This window comes from Oncorhynchus mykiss, chromosome 9 (assembly GCF_013265735.2).
Source record: "Oncorhynchus mykiss isolate Arlee chromosome 9, USDA_OmykA_1.1, whole genome shotgun sequence".
Lineage (NCBI taxonomy): Eukaryota > Metazoa > Chordata > Actinopteri > Salmoniformes > Salmonidae > Oncorhynchus > Oncorhynchus mykiss.
In genome coordinates this window covers 12,748,074-12,766,188 of record NC_048573.1, presented here as the reverse complement: position 1 = coordinate 12,766,188, position 18,115 = coordinate 12,748,074, and the positions used below count along the sequence as shown (strand labels likewise).

The 18,115-nt window shown below is 45.0% G+C and overlaps 2 protein-coding genes and 1 long non-coding RNA gene across 3 annotated transcripts; all 3 read right to left on the bottom strand.

The window, feature by feature from the left end:
• Positions 1-516: 516 nt before the first annotated feature.
• LOC110531489 lies at positions 517-1,858 on the bottom strand. The gene is made up of 3 exons (XR_002474706.2): positions 1,522-1,858; positions 1,275-1,345; positions 517-1,043 (listed from the first exon to the last, which is right to left on the bottom strand). It is a non-coding gene; the product is annotated as an uncharacterized LOC110531489 (long non-coding RNA).
• Positions 1,859-2,131: 273 nt separating this feature from the next.
• On the bottom strand, positions 2,132-4,003 carry LOC118965996 (mucin-5AC-like; the record flags this gene model as incomplete). Its single annotated transcript, XM_036987370.1, has 1 exon — positions 2,132-4,003. A coding segment is annotated over one exon (1,872 nt), but the record flags the coding sequence as incomplete, so codon positions are not given.
• A 1,435-nt stretch (positions 4,004-5,438) lies between these two features.
• Positions 5,439-16,431, bottom strand: LOC110531490 (mucin-5AC-like). The gene is made up of 5 exons (XM_036989248.1): positions 16,084-16,431; positions 15,728-15,783; positions 6,598-7,155; positions 5,945-6,555; positions 5,439-5,603 (listed from the first exon to the last, which is right to left on the bottom strand). The coding sequence occupies exons 2-5, from the start codon at positions 15,762-15,764 to the stop codon at positions 5,439-5,441; spliced, it is 1,371 nt and encodes a 456-aa protein (XP_036845143.1). The 5' UTR covers positions 15,765-15,783; positions 16,084-16,431.
• Between the last annotated feature and the right edge of the window lie 1,684 nt (positions 16,432-18,115).

Sequence of the window (18,115 nt, the reverse complement as noted above, 5' to 3'; positions counted from 1 at the left end):
TATGTCATCAGATATGCGCCTATGTCCTCTTCTGCCTTTTCCTCTGTTTTGCCTTCCACCACGCATCCTTGCTCCTCTACTTCCTCCTCTTGGCTGTTGACCCTGTTCGTTTCCTGGTCCATCCATTATTGGAAAATTGCAACTCTGTGTTGTGGTCTGTCTATATATGCTTGCCAATTGATTCTTCATGAGATGCAACTTTGAGCAATTTAGACAACTGGTTGATTGTTGGTTGAACTAACACTTTACATTCCTTCATGAGTGAGGGTCAATTTCACCTGCATGATTCATCAATTCACATTTTTGTACAAAAGGTCTAATAGAAATGTGTAAAACTATGCTTGACAGTTTATGACAAATAGTTCAACAATTTAGCATGTAATGGCTTATGCAAGGAACTAATGCCTAGATGTTTTGAGGGGTAAGACTATTCAACAGAGAACCATAAACCATATTTTGAACAACATGACATGGGCAATTGAAAATTTGGAAAAAAGCTGACACTTGTACATTATCAATTGCAATTTGTTCAAAGGAATAAGAAAATGCTTTAATGATGTGCACAAGTGACTAGATGATTTGGAATTTGTACAAGTAGTATCAAGAATTGCACTTTTGATCTAAGAAATGCACCAAAGCGACTGAGAAAAACTGAGGAGGATGAAAACTTATCTAATCAAGATATATTAGTGTTTTATTGATCATGTATATATTTTTTACAAATGTTAGATTTTTTCTTCTCACTTTGTAACACAACAAAATGAGGGAAAAGTCAAGGGAACTTTCTGAAGGTACGGTAGGTATTTAGTTACTAGTACATTAGGTCCAGTTACCGTAGGTCATGGGGTAAGAGTGTAATTTGCAAGATAATCTATTGTAAATTATGTGTGTAAAATATCTCAGTGATCAGTTTTTTATTCTGTTCTGTCTGTGTTTTCTCTCCGGTGTCCTTCTCCTCTTCACCCCGTCAACTAGCTCTGAATGAATGTCAATCGCAGTGTAGAGTCCAATGGCAGCCCTCGTCTGATCAGATACTCACGAAGCTGGAATAAACACAGGGGTTACATCATTTAGGACATTTGATAATGCCACATTCCTATCCTCTTCACGCTCCTTCCCCCTCATTCACTTTCCATCTGTATTCAATATACTTATTTGTTAAAGCAACCTTACATCCCTTTGATGAATGAGATTTTTCCTCATTCTATTATCACCTTTGGAGATTAATTAATAATAATTAATAATAAAATTATATGTTTAATAGGGACTCTTACCTGATTCAAGATCTCAGATTCGGTTTGGACTGTCGTCATGGAAAATTTCACCCTCAGTACAAACGTATAACCTGTAGAGACACAATGATTCAATAATAAGAACAAGCATTAAGCAAAACAAACAGACTGACTGACAGACAGACAGACAGACAGACACGTAACGTCCTATAAGAAAAAAAGGAGAATTGACAGGGTTGACCACTATTACCAATTTCATTAGCTATTAAGTAAAGTAAATCACACTTACTAAGCCCACTATTCGTGGTTGACTGTCCGGCAGGTGGAGTTGTAGTGCTCATTTGTGTAGTTTTTGGTAGCTCAGTAGTGGTTGTGAAATTAGCTAAAGTTATTGTTGTTGTATTAGGAGCTGTGGTTGTTGTATTAGAAGCTGTAGTTGTTGTAAAAGGAGCTGTAGTTGTTGTATTAGGAGCTGTAGTAGTTGTATTAGGAGATGTAGTTGTTGTATTAGGAGCTGTAGTTGTTGTATTAGGAGCTGTAGTTGTTGTATTAGGAGCTGTAGTTGTTGTATTAGGAGCTGTAGTTGTTGTATTAGGAGCTGTAGTTGTCGTATTAGGAGCTGTAGTTGTCGTATTAGGAGCTGCAGTTGTTGTATTAGGAGCTGTAGTTGTCGTATTAGGAGCTGTAGTTGTCGTATTAGGAGCTGTAGTTGTTGTATTAGGAGCTGTAGTTGTTGTATTAGGAGCTGTAGTTGTTGTATTAGGAGCTGTAGTTGTTGTATTAGGAGCTGTAGTTGTTGTATTAGGAGCTGTAGTTGTCGTATTAGGAGCTGTAGTTGTCGTATTAGGAGCTGCAGTTGTTGTTGTACTAGGAGCTGCAGTTGTTGTCATAGTAGGTGCTGCAGTTGTTGTCGTAGTAGGAGCTGCAGTTGTTGTCGTAGTAGGAGCTACAGTTGTTGTCGTAGTAGGAGCTGCAGTTGTTGTACTAGGAGCTGCAGTTGTTGTCGTAGTAGGAGCTGCAGTTGTTGTCATAGTAGGAGCTGCAGTGGTTGTTGTACTAGGAGCTGCAGTGGTTGTTGTACTAGGAGCTGCAGTGGTTGTTGTACTAGGAGCTGCAGTGGTTGTTGTACTAGGAGCTGCAGTTGTTGTTGTACTAGGAGCTGGAGTTGTTGTCGTAGTAGGAGCTGTGGTTGTTGTCGTAGTAGGAGCTGCAGTGGTTGTCGTACTAGGAGCTGCAGTTGTTGTTATACTAGGAGCTGCAGTTGTTGTCATAGTAGGAGCTGCAGTTGTTGTTGTACCAAGAGCTGCAGTTGTTGTACTAGGAGCTGCAGTTGTTGTCGTAGTAGGAGCTGCAGTTGTTGTCGTAGTAGGAGCTGCAGTTGTTGTCGTAGTAGGAGCTGCAGTGGTTGTTGTACTAGGAGCTGCAGTGGTTGTTGTACTAGGAGCTGCAGTGGTTGTTGTACTAGGAGCTGCAGTTGTTGTTGTACTAGGAGCTGCAGTTGTTGTCGTAGTAGGAGCTGCAGTTGTTGTTGTAGTAGGAGCTGCAGTGGTTGTTGTACTAGTAGCTGCAGTGGTTGTTGTACTAGGAGCTGCAGTGGTTGTTGTACTAGGAGCTGCAGTTGTTGTCGTACTAGGAGCTGCAGTTGTTGTTGTAGTAGGAGCTGCAGTGGTTGTTGTACTAGGAGCTGCAGTTGTTGTTGTACTAGGAGCTGCAGTTGTTGTAGTAGGAGCTGCAGTTGTTGTCGTAGTAGGAGCTGCGGATGTTGTCGTAGTAGTTGCTGCAGTGGTTGTTGTACTAGGAGCTGCAGTTGTTGTTATACTAGGAGCGGCAGTTGTTGTCGTAGTAGGAGCTGCAGTTGTTATACTAGGAGCTGCAGTTGTTATACTCGGAGCTGCAGTTGCTGTCGTAGTAGGAGCTGCAGTAGTAGTTGTACTAGGAGCTGCAGTGGTTGTTGTACTAGGAGCTGCAGTTGTTGTTGTACTAGGAGCTGCAGTTGTTGTACTAGGAGCTGCAGTTGTTGTTGTACTAGGAGCTGCAGTTGTTGTAGTAGGAGCTGCAGTTGTTGAACTAGGAGCTGCAGTTGTTGTCGTAGTAGGAGCTGCAGTTGTTGTCGTAGTAGGAGCTGCAGTTGTTGTCGTAGTAGGAGCTGCAGTTGTTGTTGTACTAGGAGCTGCAGTGGTTGTCGTACTAGGAGCTGCAGTTGTTGTCGTACTAGGAGCTGCAGATGTTGTCGTAGTAGGAGCTGCAGTTGTTGTCGTAGTAGGAGCGGCAGTGGTTGTTGTACTAGGAGCTGCAGTTGTTGTCGTAGTAGCAGCTGTAGTTGTTGTCGTAGTAGGAGCTGCAGTAGTTGTACTAGAAGCTGCAGTTGTTGTTGTACTAGGAGCTGCAGTTGTTGTACTAGGAGCTACAGTTGTTGTACTAGGAGCTGCAGTTGTTGTACTAGGAGCTGTAGTTGTTGTACTAGGAGTTGCAGTTGTTGTTGTTGTTGTAGGAGCTGCAGTTGTTGTCGTAGTAGGATCTGCAGTTGTTGTCGTAGTAGGAGCTGCAGTGGTTGTCGTAGTAGGAGCTGCAGTGGTTGTCGTAGCAGGAGCTGCAGTGGTTGTCGTACTAGGAGCTGCAGTTGTTGTTGTACTAGGAGCTGCAGTTGTTGTCGTACTAGGAGCTGCAGTTGTTGTTGTACTAGGAGCTGCAGTTGTTGTCGTAGTAGGAGCTGCAGTTGTTGTCGTAGTAGGAGCTGCAGTTGTTGTCGTAGTAGGAGCTGCAGTTGTTGTTGTACTAGGAGCTGCAGTGGTTGTTGTACTAGGAGCTGCAGTTGTTGTCGTACTAGGAGCTGCAGATGTTGTCGTAGTAGGAGCTGCAGTTGTTGTCGTAGTAGGAGCAGCAGTGGTTGTTGTACTAGGAGCTGCAGTTGTTGTCGTAGTAGCAGCTGTAGTTGTTGTCGTAGTAGGAGCTGTAGTAGTTGTACTAGGAGCTGCAGTTGTTGTTGTACTAGGAGCTGCAGTTGTTGTACTAGGAGCTACAGTTGTTGTACTAGGAGCTGCAGTTGTTGTACTAGGAGCTGTAGTTGTTGTACTAGGAGCTGCAGTTGTTGTTGTTGTTGTAGGAGCTGCAGTTGTTGTCGTAGTAGGAGCTGCAGTTGTTGTCGTAGTAGGAGCTGCAGTGGTTGTCGTAGTAGGAGCTGCAGTGGTTGTCGTAGCAGGAGCTGCAGTGGTTGTCGTACTAGGAGCTGCAGTTGTTGTTGTACTAGGAGCTGCAGTGTTTGTCGTACTAGGAGCTGCAGTTGTTGTTGTACTAGGAGCTGCAGTTGTTGTAGTAGGAGCTGCAGTTGTGGTTGTCATAGCAGTAAGTGTGGTTGTTGGAGTAGGAGCTGCAGTTGTGGTTATTGTAGCAGGAGCTGTTGTAGTTGTAGAAGGAACTGTGGTTGTTGTAGTAGGAGCTGCAGTTGTAGTTGTACTAGGAGCTGCAGTTGTTGTTGTACTAGGAGCTGCAGTTGTTGTACTAGGAGGTGCAGTTGTTGTCGTAGTAGGAGCTGCAGTTGTTGTTGTACTAGGAGCTGCAGTTGTTGTCATAGTAGGAGCTGCAGTTGTTGTTGTACTAGGAGCTGCAGTTGTTGTACTAGGAGGTGCAGTTGTTGTCGTAGTAGGAGCTGCAGTTGTTGTTGTACTAGGAGCTGCAGTAGTTGTACTAGGAGGTGCAGTTGTTGTCGTAGTAGGAGCTGCAGTTGTTGTTGTAGTAGGAGCTGCAGTTGTTGTCGTAGTAGGAGCTGCAGTGCTTGTCGTAGTAGGAGCTGCAGTGCTTGTCGTAGTAGGAGCTGCAGTGGTTGTTGTACTAAGAGCTGCAGTTGTTGTTGTACTAGGATCTGCAGTTGTTGTCGTAGTAGGAGCTGCAGTTGTTGTTGTACTAGGAGCTGCAGTTGTTGTCGTAGTAGGAGCTGCAGTGGTTGTCATAGTAGAAGCAGCAGTGGTTGTTGTACCAAGAGCTGCAGTTGTTGTTGTACTAGGATCTGCAGTTGTTGTCGTAGTAGGAGCTGCAGTTGTTGTTGTACTAGGAGCTGCAGTGGTTGTTGTACTAGGAGCTGTGGTGGTTGTTGTACTAGGAGCTGCAGTTGTTGTCGTAGTAGGAGCTGCAGTTGTTGTTGTACTAGGAGCTGCAGTTGTTGTTGTACTAGGAGCTGCAGTTGTCGTAGTAGGATCTGCAGTTGTTGTACTAGGAGCTGCAGTTGTTGTAGTAGGAGCTGAGGTTGTGGTTGTCATAGCAGTAAGTGTGGTTGTTGGAGTAGGAGCTGCAGTTGTGGTTATTGTAGCAGGATCTGTTGTTGTAGTTGTAGAAGGAACTGTGGTTGTTGTAGTAGGAGCTGCAATTGTAGTTGTACTAGGAGCTGCAGTTGTTGTTGTACTAGGAGCTGCAGTTGTTGTTGTGCTAGAAGCTGCAGTTGTTGTTGTACTAGGAGCTGCAGTTGTTGTACTAGGAGGTGCAGTTGTTGTCGTTGTAGGAGGTGCAGTTGTTGTTGTAGTAGGAGCTGCAGTTGTTATCGTGGTAGGAGCTGCAGTTGTTGTCGTAGTAGGATCTGCAGTGCTTGTCGTAGTAGGAGCTGCAGTGGTTGTTGTACTAGGAGCTGCAGTTGTTGTTGTACTAGGATCTGCAGTTGTTGTCGTAGTAGGAGCTGCAGTTGTTGTACTAGCAGCTGCAGTTGTTGTTGTACTAGGATCTGCAGTTGTTGTCGTAGTAGGAGCTGCAGTGGTTGTCGTAGTAGGAGCAGCAGTGGTTGTTGTACTAGGAGCTGCAGTGGTTGTTGTACCAAGAGCTGCAGTTGTTGTTGCACTAGTATCTGCAATTGTTGTCGTAGTAGGAGTTGCAGTTGTTGTTGTACTAGGAGCTGCAGTGGTTGTTGTACTAAGAGCTGTGGTGGTTGTTGTACTAGGAGCTGTGGTTGTTGAACTAGGAGCTGCAGTTGTTGTCGTAGTAGGATCTGCAGTTGTTGTACTAGGAGTTGCAGTTGTTGTACTAGGAGCTGTGGTGGTTGTTGTACTAGGAGCTGCAGTTGTTGTTGTACTAGGATCTGCAGTTGTTGTCGTAGTAGGATCTGCAGTTGTTGTCGTAGTAGGAGCTGCAGTGGTTGTCGTAGTAGAAGCAGCAATTGTTGTTGTACTAGGAGCTGCAGTGGTTGTTGTACTAGGAGCTGCAAATGTTGTCGTACTAGGAGCTGCAGTTGTTGTTGTACTAGGAGCTGCACTGGTTGTTGTACTAGGAGCTGCAGTTGTTGTCGTAGTAGGAGCTGCAGTTGTTGTCGTAGTAGGAGCTGCAGTTGTTGTTGTACTAGGAGCTGCAGTTGTTGTTGTACTAGTAGCTGCAGTTGTTGTTGTACTAGGAGCTGCAGTTGTTGTACTAGGAGCTGCAGTTGTTGTCGCAGTAGGAGATGCAGTTGTTGTTGTACTAGGAGCTGCAGTTGTTGTACTAGGAGCTGCAGTTGTTGTCGTAGTAGGAGCTGCAGTTGTTGTCGTAGTAGGAGCTTCAGTTGTTGTCGTAGTAGGAGCTTCAGTTGTTGTCGTAGTAGGAGCTTCAGTTGTTGTCGTAGTAGGAGCTTCAGTTGTTGTCGTAGTAGGAGCTTCAGTGGTTGTCGTAGTAGGAGTTGCAGTGGTTGTTGTACTAGGAGCTGCAGTTGTTGTAGTAGGAGCTGCGGTTGTTGTAGTAGGAGCTGTGGTTGTAGTTGTTATAGCAGGAAGTGTGGTTGTTGGAGTAGGAGCTACAGTTGTGGTTGTAGAAGGATCTGTGGTTGTTGTAGTAGGAGCTGCAGTTGTAGTTGTAGAAGGATCTGTGGTTGTTGTAGTAGGAGCTGCAGTTGTTGCTGTAGTAGGAGCCTCAGTTGTGGTTGTCATATTAGGATCTGTGGTTGTGCTTGTTACAGAGCAGAGGCTGCCTATTACTGGGACAAATATTACAATTATTAGGTAGCTTAAAAATACCTTAAGACCAGAGACCAGAAATTGGCCCTGGCTTTTCCAAAACATCTGCCCATTTTTTCCCTCAACGTCACCACACAAAAAATTGACAGGCCCATTGGTCTTAAGATGGACCAGCACATCTGGCATTTGCTGGAAATTCAATATAACTAGTCTATTTGTGTCCCGTTTCAAGAAGCTAGGCCTAATATCGCATGTCACTACTTCACAGGAGAGGCATTTCAACGTTTTTTTTATTGTTATCAAAATGCGTTTTTTGGAATAAAAGCCTTCTGGAATATATGAACGTTCATGTGCCTTAATTTCAAACTTTTATGCCATCTGTATATACGAATACAATTCTTACAATACGAGCCTAGTTGGTTTAGCCACGGAAAAAACAGGAACCTTCCTTTCAGCCATGATTGGTTGAGATAATGGATGGACTGGACATGCCGAGAGATGAGTTTGGGTTTGTATTCCATGTAGCACGATTCTATTTATAACATGACCTGCTCAGTGTGTGTGGATAATTCTTTCTACGGCAGCTTTTTTTCCAAAGATATCATAAATAACTAAAAAAGTTTTGCTGAACTACTTTCTGGAGGATGACCATGCCATGCTGAATCTCTCTGATTCTGAAAATGAATCAGACAATGAGGTCAAAACATTAGGTCAAAACATTTTCATTGAACCAGACATTGTAGAGTCCTCTAATGACAGTGAGGGGGGAAGAAACAGAGTCGTTGTCACAGAAGAATATGACCGAGTTTTGAAATCAGTGGAAGCAGGGAGTTGATTGCCAAATAAGGAGAGAGTCCAAAAGAGAACACAGAAGGCTGTTGTATAAAACTTGTTTCTGGATTACATCTTCTAACTAAGGGCTCCCATAGAGGGAGAAGCATTCATCCATGCATACAAGTAATAGACTAGCTACATTTACAGATATTATACGTTTCTAATTTTGTAAGAACGTTTTTTTTCATTGCAAGTTAAAGTGTACTGTTAGCTAGCTGTCTAGCTAGTAGTAATGTTATTCGTAGTAATGTTATTCGTATCTCTGACAATTTGTCAATTTGCATTGACAGTTATAGCATAATGTTAGCTAGCTAAAATGTAACCTATTTGGTTGGCTTTAGCTAGTTGCAGATTCATGCATGGTTGTATTGCCACGTTCAAAACAACTGGGAACTCATGACATCAGTGATCTTCAGATCGGAAAGTCGGCGCTCTAGAAAGAGGCCCAAGTTCCCGAGTTGGAATTCCCAATTGACTGTTTAAATCGATTTATCACAGTTGGAGGTATTTTTTTCCCTGAGTTTCCATTTGTTTTGAACTGTTACAGTTTTCTTCCTGGGAAGGAGAGGCGGACCAAAATGCAGCGTGGTTATGGTTGTAACGGTTTTCTAGGTGTGAAGGAGAGTCGGACCAAAATGCGGCGTGTAGATTGCGATCCATGTTTATTGTGACTATAGCAACATGAATCTAAATACAAACAGTACAAAATAATAAACGTAATGAAAACCGAAACAGCCTAAACTGGTGCAAACTAACACTAAGGACAATCACCCACAAACACACAGTGAAACCCAGGCTACCTAAATATGGTTCCCAATCAGAGACAATGACTAACACCTGCCTCTGATTGAGAACCATATCAGGCCGGACATAGAAATAGACAAACAAGACATCCAACATAGAATGCCCACCCAGTTCACGTCCTGACCAACACTAAAACAAGGAAAACACACACGAACGATGGTCAGAACGTGACAGTACCCCCCCTCCAAGGTGCGGACTCCGGACTTAAACCTATGGGGGAGGGTGTGGGTGGGCATCTGTCCGCGGTGGCGGCTCTGGCGCTGGACGTGGACCCCACTCCATAACAGTTTTAGTCCACCTCCTTAGCGTCCCTAGATAGGTGACCCTTCTTAATGACAGCTCGGGACAGAGGGTCAGCTCGAGACAGAGGGGCAGCTCGGGACAGAAGTAGCTCGGGACTGATGGGTAGCACAGCACTGAGAGGAAGCTCAGGCAGGTAGTTAGATCCGGCAGATCCTGGCTGGCTGGCGGTTCTGGCAGATCCTGGCTGACTGGCAGATCTGGAAGAGTCTGGTCGACTGGCAGATCTGGAAGAGTCTGGTCGACTGGCAGATCTGGAAGAGTCTGGTCGACTGGCAGATCTGGAAGAGTCTGGTCGACTGGCAGATCTGGAAGAGTCTGGTCGACTGGCAGATCTGGAAGAGTCTGGTCGACTGGCAGATCTGGAAGAGTCTGGTCGACTGGCAGATCTGGAAGAGTCTGGTCGACTGGCAGATCTGGAAGAGTCTGGTCGACTGGCAGATCTGGAAGAGTCTGGTCGACTGGCAGATCTGGAAGAGTCTGGTCGACTGGCAGATCTGGAAGAGTCTGGTCGACTGGCAGATCTGGCTGCTCCATGCTGACTGGCTGCTCCATGATGACTGGCAGCTCTGGCTGCTCCATGCTGACTGGCTGCTCCATGCTGACTGGCAGCTCTGGCTGCTCCATGCTGACAGGCTGCTCCATGCTGACTGGCAGCTCTGGCTGCTCCATGCTGACTGGCTGCTCCATGCTGACTGGCGGCCCTGGCTGCTCCATGCTGACTGGCGGCCCTGGCTGCTCCATGCTGACTGGCGGCCCTGGCTGCTCCATGCTGACTGGCGGCCCTGGCTGCTCCATGCTAACTGGCAGCTCCTTGCAGACTAGCAGCTCTGGCGGCTCCTTGCAGACTGGCAGCTTTGGCGGCATCCTGCAGACAGGCAGCTCTGGCGGCTCCTTGCAGACTGGCAGCTCCTTGCAGACTGGCAGCTCTATGCAGACTGGCAGCTCCTTGCAGACTGGCAGCTCCTTGCAGACTGGCAGCTCCTTGCAGACTGGCAGCTCCTTGCAGACTGGCAGTTCTGAACAGGCGGGAGACTCCGGCAGCGCTGTAGAGGAGGAAGGCTCTAACAGCGCTAGACAGGCGGGAGACTCCAACAGCGCTGGAGAGGAGGAGGGCTCCGACAGCGCTGGACAGGCGAGGCGCACTGTAGGCCTGATGCGTGGTGCTGGCACTGGTGGTACTGGGCCGAGGACACGCACAGGAAGCCTGGTGCGGGGAGCTGCTACCGGAGGGCTGGGGTGTGGAGGTGGTACTGGAAAAACCGGACCGTGCAGGCGCACTGGAGCTCTTGAGCACCGAGCCTGCCCAACCTTACCTGGTTGAATGCTCACGGTCGCCCTGCCAGTGCGGCGAGGTGGAATAGCCCGCACTGGGCTATGCAGGCGAACCGGAGACACCGAGCGCAAGGCTGGTGCCATGTAAGCCGGCCCAAGGAGACGCACTGGGGACCAGCTGCGTAGAGCCGGCTTCATGGCATTAGGCTCGACGCTCAATCTAGCCCGGCCAACACGCGGAGCTGGAATATACCGCACCGGGCTATGCACCCGCACTGGAGACACCGTGCGCACCACTGCATAACACGGTGCCTGTCCGGTCTCTCTAGCCCCCCGGTAAGCACAGGGAGTCTGCCCAGGTCTCCTACCTGGCGTAGCCATACTCCCTGTTAGCCCCCCCCCAAGAAATTTTTGGGGCTGCTTCTCAGGCTTCCATCCGCTACGTCGTGCTGCCTCCTCATATCTGCGCCTCTCCGCTTTCGCCGCCTCCAGTTCTTCTTTGGGGCGGCGATATTCTCCTGGCTGAGCCCAGGGTCCTCTTCCTTCTAATTCGTCCTCCCATGTCCATACCTCCTCTTTGGGCTGCTCCTTTGGGCGGCTACACTCCCCTGGTTTAGCCCAGGGTCCTCTCCCGTCGAGGATTTCCTCCCATGTCCAGAAATCCTTATTGCGCGTCTCCTCGCGCTGCTCCTGCCTGTTGACACGCTGCTTGGTCCTTTTGTGGTGGGTGATTCTGTAACGGTTTTCAGTATGAGAAGGAGAGTCGGACCAAAATGCGGCGTGTAGATTGCGATCCATGTTTATTGTGACTATAGCAACATGAATCTAAATACAAACAGTACAAAATAATAAACGTAATGAAAACCGAAACAGCCTAAACTGGTGCAAACTAACACTAAGGACAATCACCCACAAACACACAGTGAAACCCAGGCTACCTAAATATGGTTCCCAATCAGAGACAATGACTAACACCTGCCTCTGATTGAGAACCATATCAGGCCGGACATAGAAATAGACAAACAAGACATCCAACATAGAATGCCCACCCAGTTCACGTCCTGACCAACACTAAAACAAGGAAAACACACACGAACGATGGTCAGAACGTGACAATGGTTGAACATCTTTAATAAAGATGATACGTGAACAATATACAAAACAAGAAACCGTGGAAAAACCAAAACAGTCCTAACTGGTGCAAAACACAGAGACAGGAAACAATCACCCACGAAATACTAAAAAAAAAATATGGCTGCCTAAATATGGTTCCCAATCAGAGACAACGATAAACACCTGCCTCTGACTGAGAAACACTCTAGGCAACCATAGTCTTACCTAGAATACTACACTGAACACAACCCCATCAATCTACAAAACCCCTAGACAAGACAAACACATAATCACCCATGTCACACCCTGGCCTAACCACAATAATAAAGAAAACACAAAATACTAAGGCCAGGGAGTGACATGAACGCTCGAATGTCAGAGATTTTGGCCTATTTATTGCCATATCTCCTCATGCCATTTGCACACACTGTATATATATTATTTTTGTTATATTGTGTTGACTGTACGCTTGTTTATTCCATGTAACTCTGTGTTGTTGTTTCATGTCGCACTGCTTTGCTTTATCTTGGCTAGGTCGCAGTTGTAAATGAGAACTTCTTCTCAACTAGCTTACCTGGTTAAATAAAGGTGAAATCAAATGTTGAGTTCCCAATTGATTTGAACGCGGCGTTAGTTGGGATTATGGTTCATTGTTTAGCTAGCTTGCTACATGTCTAAACAAAAGACTCTACTATGCAAGTGACCATTTCACGGCACCGTTTAAACCTTCTGTGTCCTGTGCATGTGACAAATAACCTTTGATTTTATTTTATATAGTGCATGTTAACCAGAGATGGTAATCTGAAGAACAACTTGACCTGCACCAAAGTCAAATGAGGATATTGGCCAAATCAAGTCAAACATTATTTGTCACTTGCGCCGAATACAGCAAGTGTTGACCTTATCGTGAAATGCTTACTGACAAGCCCTTAACCAACAGTGCAGTTCAAGAAAAGTTTTTAAAAAGTTAAAAATATAAATAAAAAAATATAAACAGTAACACAAAAACATAACAATAACTAGGCTACAGTGTACCTGTATAGTCAGTGTGCGGGGGTACAGATTAGTTGAGTTTTTTTGTACATGTAGGTAGTGGTGAAGTGACTATGCATAGATAATAAACAGCGAGTAGCAGCAGTGTACAAAACAAATGGAGGGTGGGGTCAATGTAAATAGTCCGGTGGCAATTTTATTAATTGTTCAGCAATCTTATGGCTTGGGGGTAGAAGTTGTTAAGGAGCCTTTTGGACCTAGACTTGGTGCTCCGGTACCGCTAGCCATGAGGAAGCAGAGAAAACAGTCTATGACTTGGGTGACTGGAGTCTCTGAACATTTTATGGGCATTCCTCTGACACCGCCTATTATAAATGTCCTGGATGGCAGGAAGCTTGGCCCAGTGATGTACTGAGGCGTACGCATTACCCTCTGTAGCGCCTTACGGTCAGATGCCGAGCAGTTGCCATACCAGGCGGTGATGCAACCGGTGTAGCTGTATAACTTTTTGAGGATCTGGGGACCCATGCCAAATCTTTTCAGTCTCTTGAGGGGGAAAAGGTTTTGTTGTGCTCTCTTCATGACTGTCTTGGTTTGTTTGGACCATGATAGTTTGTTGGTGATGTGGACACCAAGGAACTTAGAACTCTCAACCGGCTCCACTACAGCCCCGTTGATGTTAATGGGGGCCTTTCAGCCCGCCTTTTTCTGTAGTCCACGATCAGCTCCTTTGTCTTGCTCACATTGAGGGAGAGGTTGTTGTCCTGGCAGTTCTCTGACCTCTTCCCTATAGGCTGTCTCATCGTTGTCGGTGATCAGGCGATCACTGTTGTGTCGTCAGCAGTCTTAATGATGGTGTTGGAGTCGTGTTTGGCCACACAGTCGTGGGTGAACAGGGAGTACAGGAGGGGACTAAGTACACACCCCTGAGGGGCCCCAGAGAATCAGCGTGGCAAACGTGTTGTTGACTTCCTTTACCACCTGGGAGCGGCCCATCAGGAAGTCCAGGATCCAATTGCAGAGGGAGGTGTTTAGTCCCAGGGTCCTTAGCTTAGTGATGAGCTTTGTGGGCACTATGGTGTTGAACGCTGAGCTGTAGTCAATGAACAGCATTCTCACGTAGGTGTTCCTTTTGTCCAGGTGGGAAAGGGTAGTGTGGAGTGCGATTGAGATTGCATCATCTGTGGATCTGTTGGGGTGGTAATGCGAATTGGAGTGGGTCTAGGATATCCAGGACGATGCTGTTGATGTGAGCCATGACCAGCCTTTCAAAGCACATCATGGCTACCGACGTGAGTGCTACAGCCAGTAATAATTTAGGCAGGTTACCTTCGCTTCCTTGGGCACAAGGACTATGATGGTGTGCTTTAAACATGTAGGTATTAAAGACTTGGTCAGGGAGAGGTTGAAAATGTCAGTGAATACACTTGCCAGTTGGTCCGCGCATGCTTTGAGTACACGTCCTGGTAATCCATCGCTGCTTTGTGAATGCTGACCTGTTTAAAGGATTTGCTCACATCGGCTACCGAGAGCATTTTCACACAGTCATCTAGAAAAGCTGGTGCTCTGGTGCATGCTTCAGTTTTGCTTTCCTCAAAGCGAGCATAAAAGGCATTTAGCTTGTCTGGGAGGCTCACGTCACTGGGCAGCTCGCATCTGGGTTTCCCTTTGTAGTCGGTAATAGTTTTCAAGTCCTGCCACATCTGACGAGAATCAAATCCGGTGTAGTAGGATTCAATCTTAATCCTGTATTGACGCTTTGCTTGTTCAATGGTTCGTCTGAGGGCATTGCGGGATTTCTTATAAGAGTCCGGATTAGTGTCCTGCTCTTTGAAAGCAGCAGCTCTAGCCTTTAGCTCAATGCAGATGTTGCCTGTAATCCATGGCTTCTGGTTGGGATATGGTTACTGTGGGGATGATGTCATTATTACACTTATTGATGAAGCTGATGACTGAGTTGGTATTCTCCTCAATGCCATTGGATAAATCCCGGGACATATTCCAGTCCTGTAGAGTACCATCTGCGTCATCTGACCACTTCCATATTGAGCGAGTCACTGGTACTTCCTGCTTTAGTTTTTGCTTGTAAGCAGGAATCAGATGAGAACTCTCTTGGTAGATAGTGTGGTCTACAGGTACTCTACCTTAGACGAGCAATACCTTGAGACTTCTTTAATATTAGACATCGCGCACAAGCTGTTATTGACAAATAGACACACCCCCACCCCCACCCCCACCCCACCCCTCGTCTTACCAGACCTAGCAACTTTGTTATGCCGGTGCATGGAAAATCCCACCAGCTCTATATTATCCGTGTCGTTGTTAAGCCACGACTCTTCTTAATGTCCCGTTAGTGATAATCGTATAATCGTAGATCATTAATTTTATTTTCCAATGATTGCATGTTAGCAAGTAGAACAAAGGCAGTGTGAGTTTATCCGCTCGCCTACGGATTCTCAGAAGGCAGCCCGATCTGCGTCTTCTTTTCCTCCATCTTTTCTTCACGCAAAGGACGGGGATTTGGGCCTGTTCCCGGGAGAGCAGTATATCCTTCTCGTCGGACTCCTTAAAGGAAAAAGCTTTTTCCAGTTCGTGGTGAGTAATTGCTGTTCTGATGTCCAGAAGTTATTTAAGAGACAGTAGCAACAATATTATGTACAAAATAAGTAAACAAAAAGTTAAAAACAACGCAACAAAACAAACAAAATAGCACAATTGGTCAGGAGCATGTAAAACGTCAGCCATCCTCTTCGGCGCCATCTTAACAATCACGAGATAAAGTGTAATTTTCACTTTTAGTTTTGAAATCTTTGGTTGTTTACTACACTGTGAATCCTTAAAGAGATGGGTGGGTCTAAGAGTGTGTGAACAATGCTGAATGGGTGTAGAGTTCTCCAGTTGGTGTCCCAAAACATTCTCGGACCATTTTCTCAAAAGTGGGATTACAAGTTTAGCACATTTCAAAGCCGATTTACTCTCCTATTGTTCCTCCACTGCAGTGTATGATATAACATTTTCTAGCTCTGAGTCTCTACTTCTTTCCAATGTAAAAAACACTATTTCAGATTTGCTACATACGACCTGAATCCAGGTGGTGGGTCACATTTCTGATTATTTCTGCACAAAATGTAGACAGGCCCATTGGGCTCAAGATGGACCATCCGATCTGGCATTTGTCCGGACATCCCTATAACCAGTACGTTTCTACTTAAGCTTAAGCTTGAATAGCTTTTTAAAACAATAACAATAACTTAACAGGAGATAGATACTAACCTGAGAAAATGATGATGAGAAACACCCCAAGTTCCATTGCTGTTTTGGTATTCCCTCTAATGCACGGATGAACAAAAAGATGAATCAAATTCAAAATAACTTAGAAACAATTCTTATTTTCAATTATACATTTAAATACTAATCAATAATACAAATTGAAATATGTTGTCTCAACACAAAAGGTAGACTAAACAGTAAGCAGTTAAAAATCTCATTTTTCTTAGTGAGATTTTTCTGTCAATACGGTAAGCCTACCTGTAAGTAAGAGTGTTCACTATTCCATACATTTACATTTTGATAATAGTGGATGTACTTTCAATGTATAATATTTTATAGAATAATAGAAAATGTCTTACCAAAATGGTTGCTGCTTGTCTTCCTCGGTGTTCAGGCTTCGGTGAGCTCCTCATCAACTGAGTTTCTCTTTAATAATGTTTTCTCTGTCAGCTGGCATCCCAAATGGCATCCTATTCCCTATATAGTGCACTGCTTTGAATAGGGCACATAGGGAATAATAGGTAGTTGGTAGTTACAGTAACTACGCAGTTAAACAAGGAAGAAAAAACTATCATGACAGTAAGCAACTTCTGGTAACACTTGAAAATCAAGCAAGAATTTATCAGCATTTGTGACTGCATTTCTTTATGTGAACTTATGTCAAATGTTGAAGATTGTCTTTTCTGACTCATAGCTTAAATATGGTATATCATACACTGTAGTTGGAGGTAACATAACAAAGTTATGCTGCTTTTGAAGTTGATAAACGTGTTATCCCACTTACAAGACAATAGAAGAATATGCCCTCGAAAGTGTTTCACACTTGCTCATGAGCTTTTCTTTGAGGGTGCTCATTCACCATTGGTCACACCATCTTACGCCTTAGCCCCAACCATCTATTTAAGGAATCACATGTGAAGACATGCTAAAAACTGAGTGAGTAAGATATTATAGTAAACAAGTGTTGAAAGTAGTAGCCTACAGTCAGGAAAAACTCCAGGTAAAAATACACTTCATCTAGTCCATGGCCTATATCTTAACATGCTAACTGCCTGAATCGCCGTGTCCCCAGTCAGCCCAACCACTCACTGGACCCATATGTTCACTTGGCTACGCATGCCTCTCTCTAATATCAATATGCCTTGTCCATTACAGTCCTGGTTAGTGATTACTGTCTTATTTCACTGTAGAGCCTCTAGCCCTGCTCAATATGCCTTAAACAACCATGTTGTTCCACCTCCTACATATGCGATGACATCACCTGGTTTAAACGTCTCTAGAGACTATATCTCTCTCTTCATTACTCAATGCCTAGGTTTACCTCCAATGTACCTTACCTTTGTCTGTACACTATGCCTTGAATCTATGCTATCGTGCCCAGAAACCTGCTCCTTTTACTCTCTGTTCAGAACGTGTTAGATGGCCAGTTTGTATAGTCTTTAGCCGTACCCTTATCCTACTTCTCCTCTGTTCCTCTGGTGATGTGGAGGTTAATCCAGGTCCTGCAGTGCCTAGCTCCACTCCCACCCCCCAGGTGCTCTCATTTGTTGACTTCTGTAAACGTAAAAGCCTTGGTTTCATGCATGTTTTTTTTATTTTTTATTTTACCTTTATTTAACCAGGCAAGTCAGTTAAGAACAAATTCTTATTTTCAATGACGGCCTGGGAACAGTGGGTTAACTGCCTGTTCAGGGGCAGAACGACAGATTTGTACCTTGTCAGCTCGGGGGTTTGAACTCACAACCTTCCGGTTACTAGTCCAACGCTCTAACCACTAGGCTACCCTGCCGCCCCGATGTTACAGTGCCTTGCGAAAGTATTCGGCCCCCTTGAACTTTGCGACCTTTTGCCACATTTCAGGCTTCAAACATAAAGATATAAAACTGTATTTTTTGTGAAGAATCAACAACAAGTGGGACACAATCATGAAGTGGAACGACATTTATTGGATATTTCAAACTTTTTTAACAAATCAAAAACTGAAAAATTGGGCGTGCAAAATTATTCAGCCCCCTTAATTTTATACTTTGCAGCGCCACCTTTTGCTGCGATTACAGCTGTAAGTCGCTTGGGGTATGTCTCTATCAGTTTTGCACATCGAGAGACTGACATTTTTTCCCATTCCTCCTTGCAAAACAGCTCGAGCTCAGTGAGGTTGGATGGAGAGCATTTGTGAACAGCAGTTTTCAGTTCTTTCCACAGATTTTCGATTGGATTCAGGTCTGGACTTTGACTTGGCCATTCTAACACCTGGATATGTTTATTTTTGAACCATTCCATTGTAGATTTTGCTTTATGTTTTGGATCATTGTCTTGTTGGAAGACAAATCTCCGTCCCAGTCTCAGGTCTTTTGCAGACTCCATCAGGTTTTCTCCCAGAATGGTCCTGTA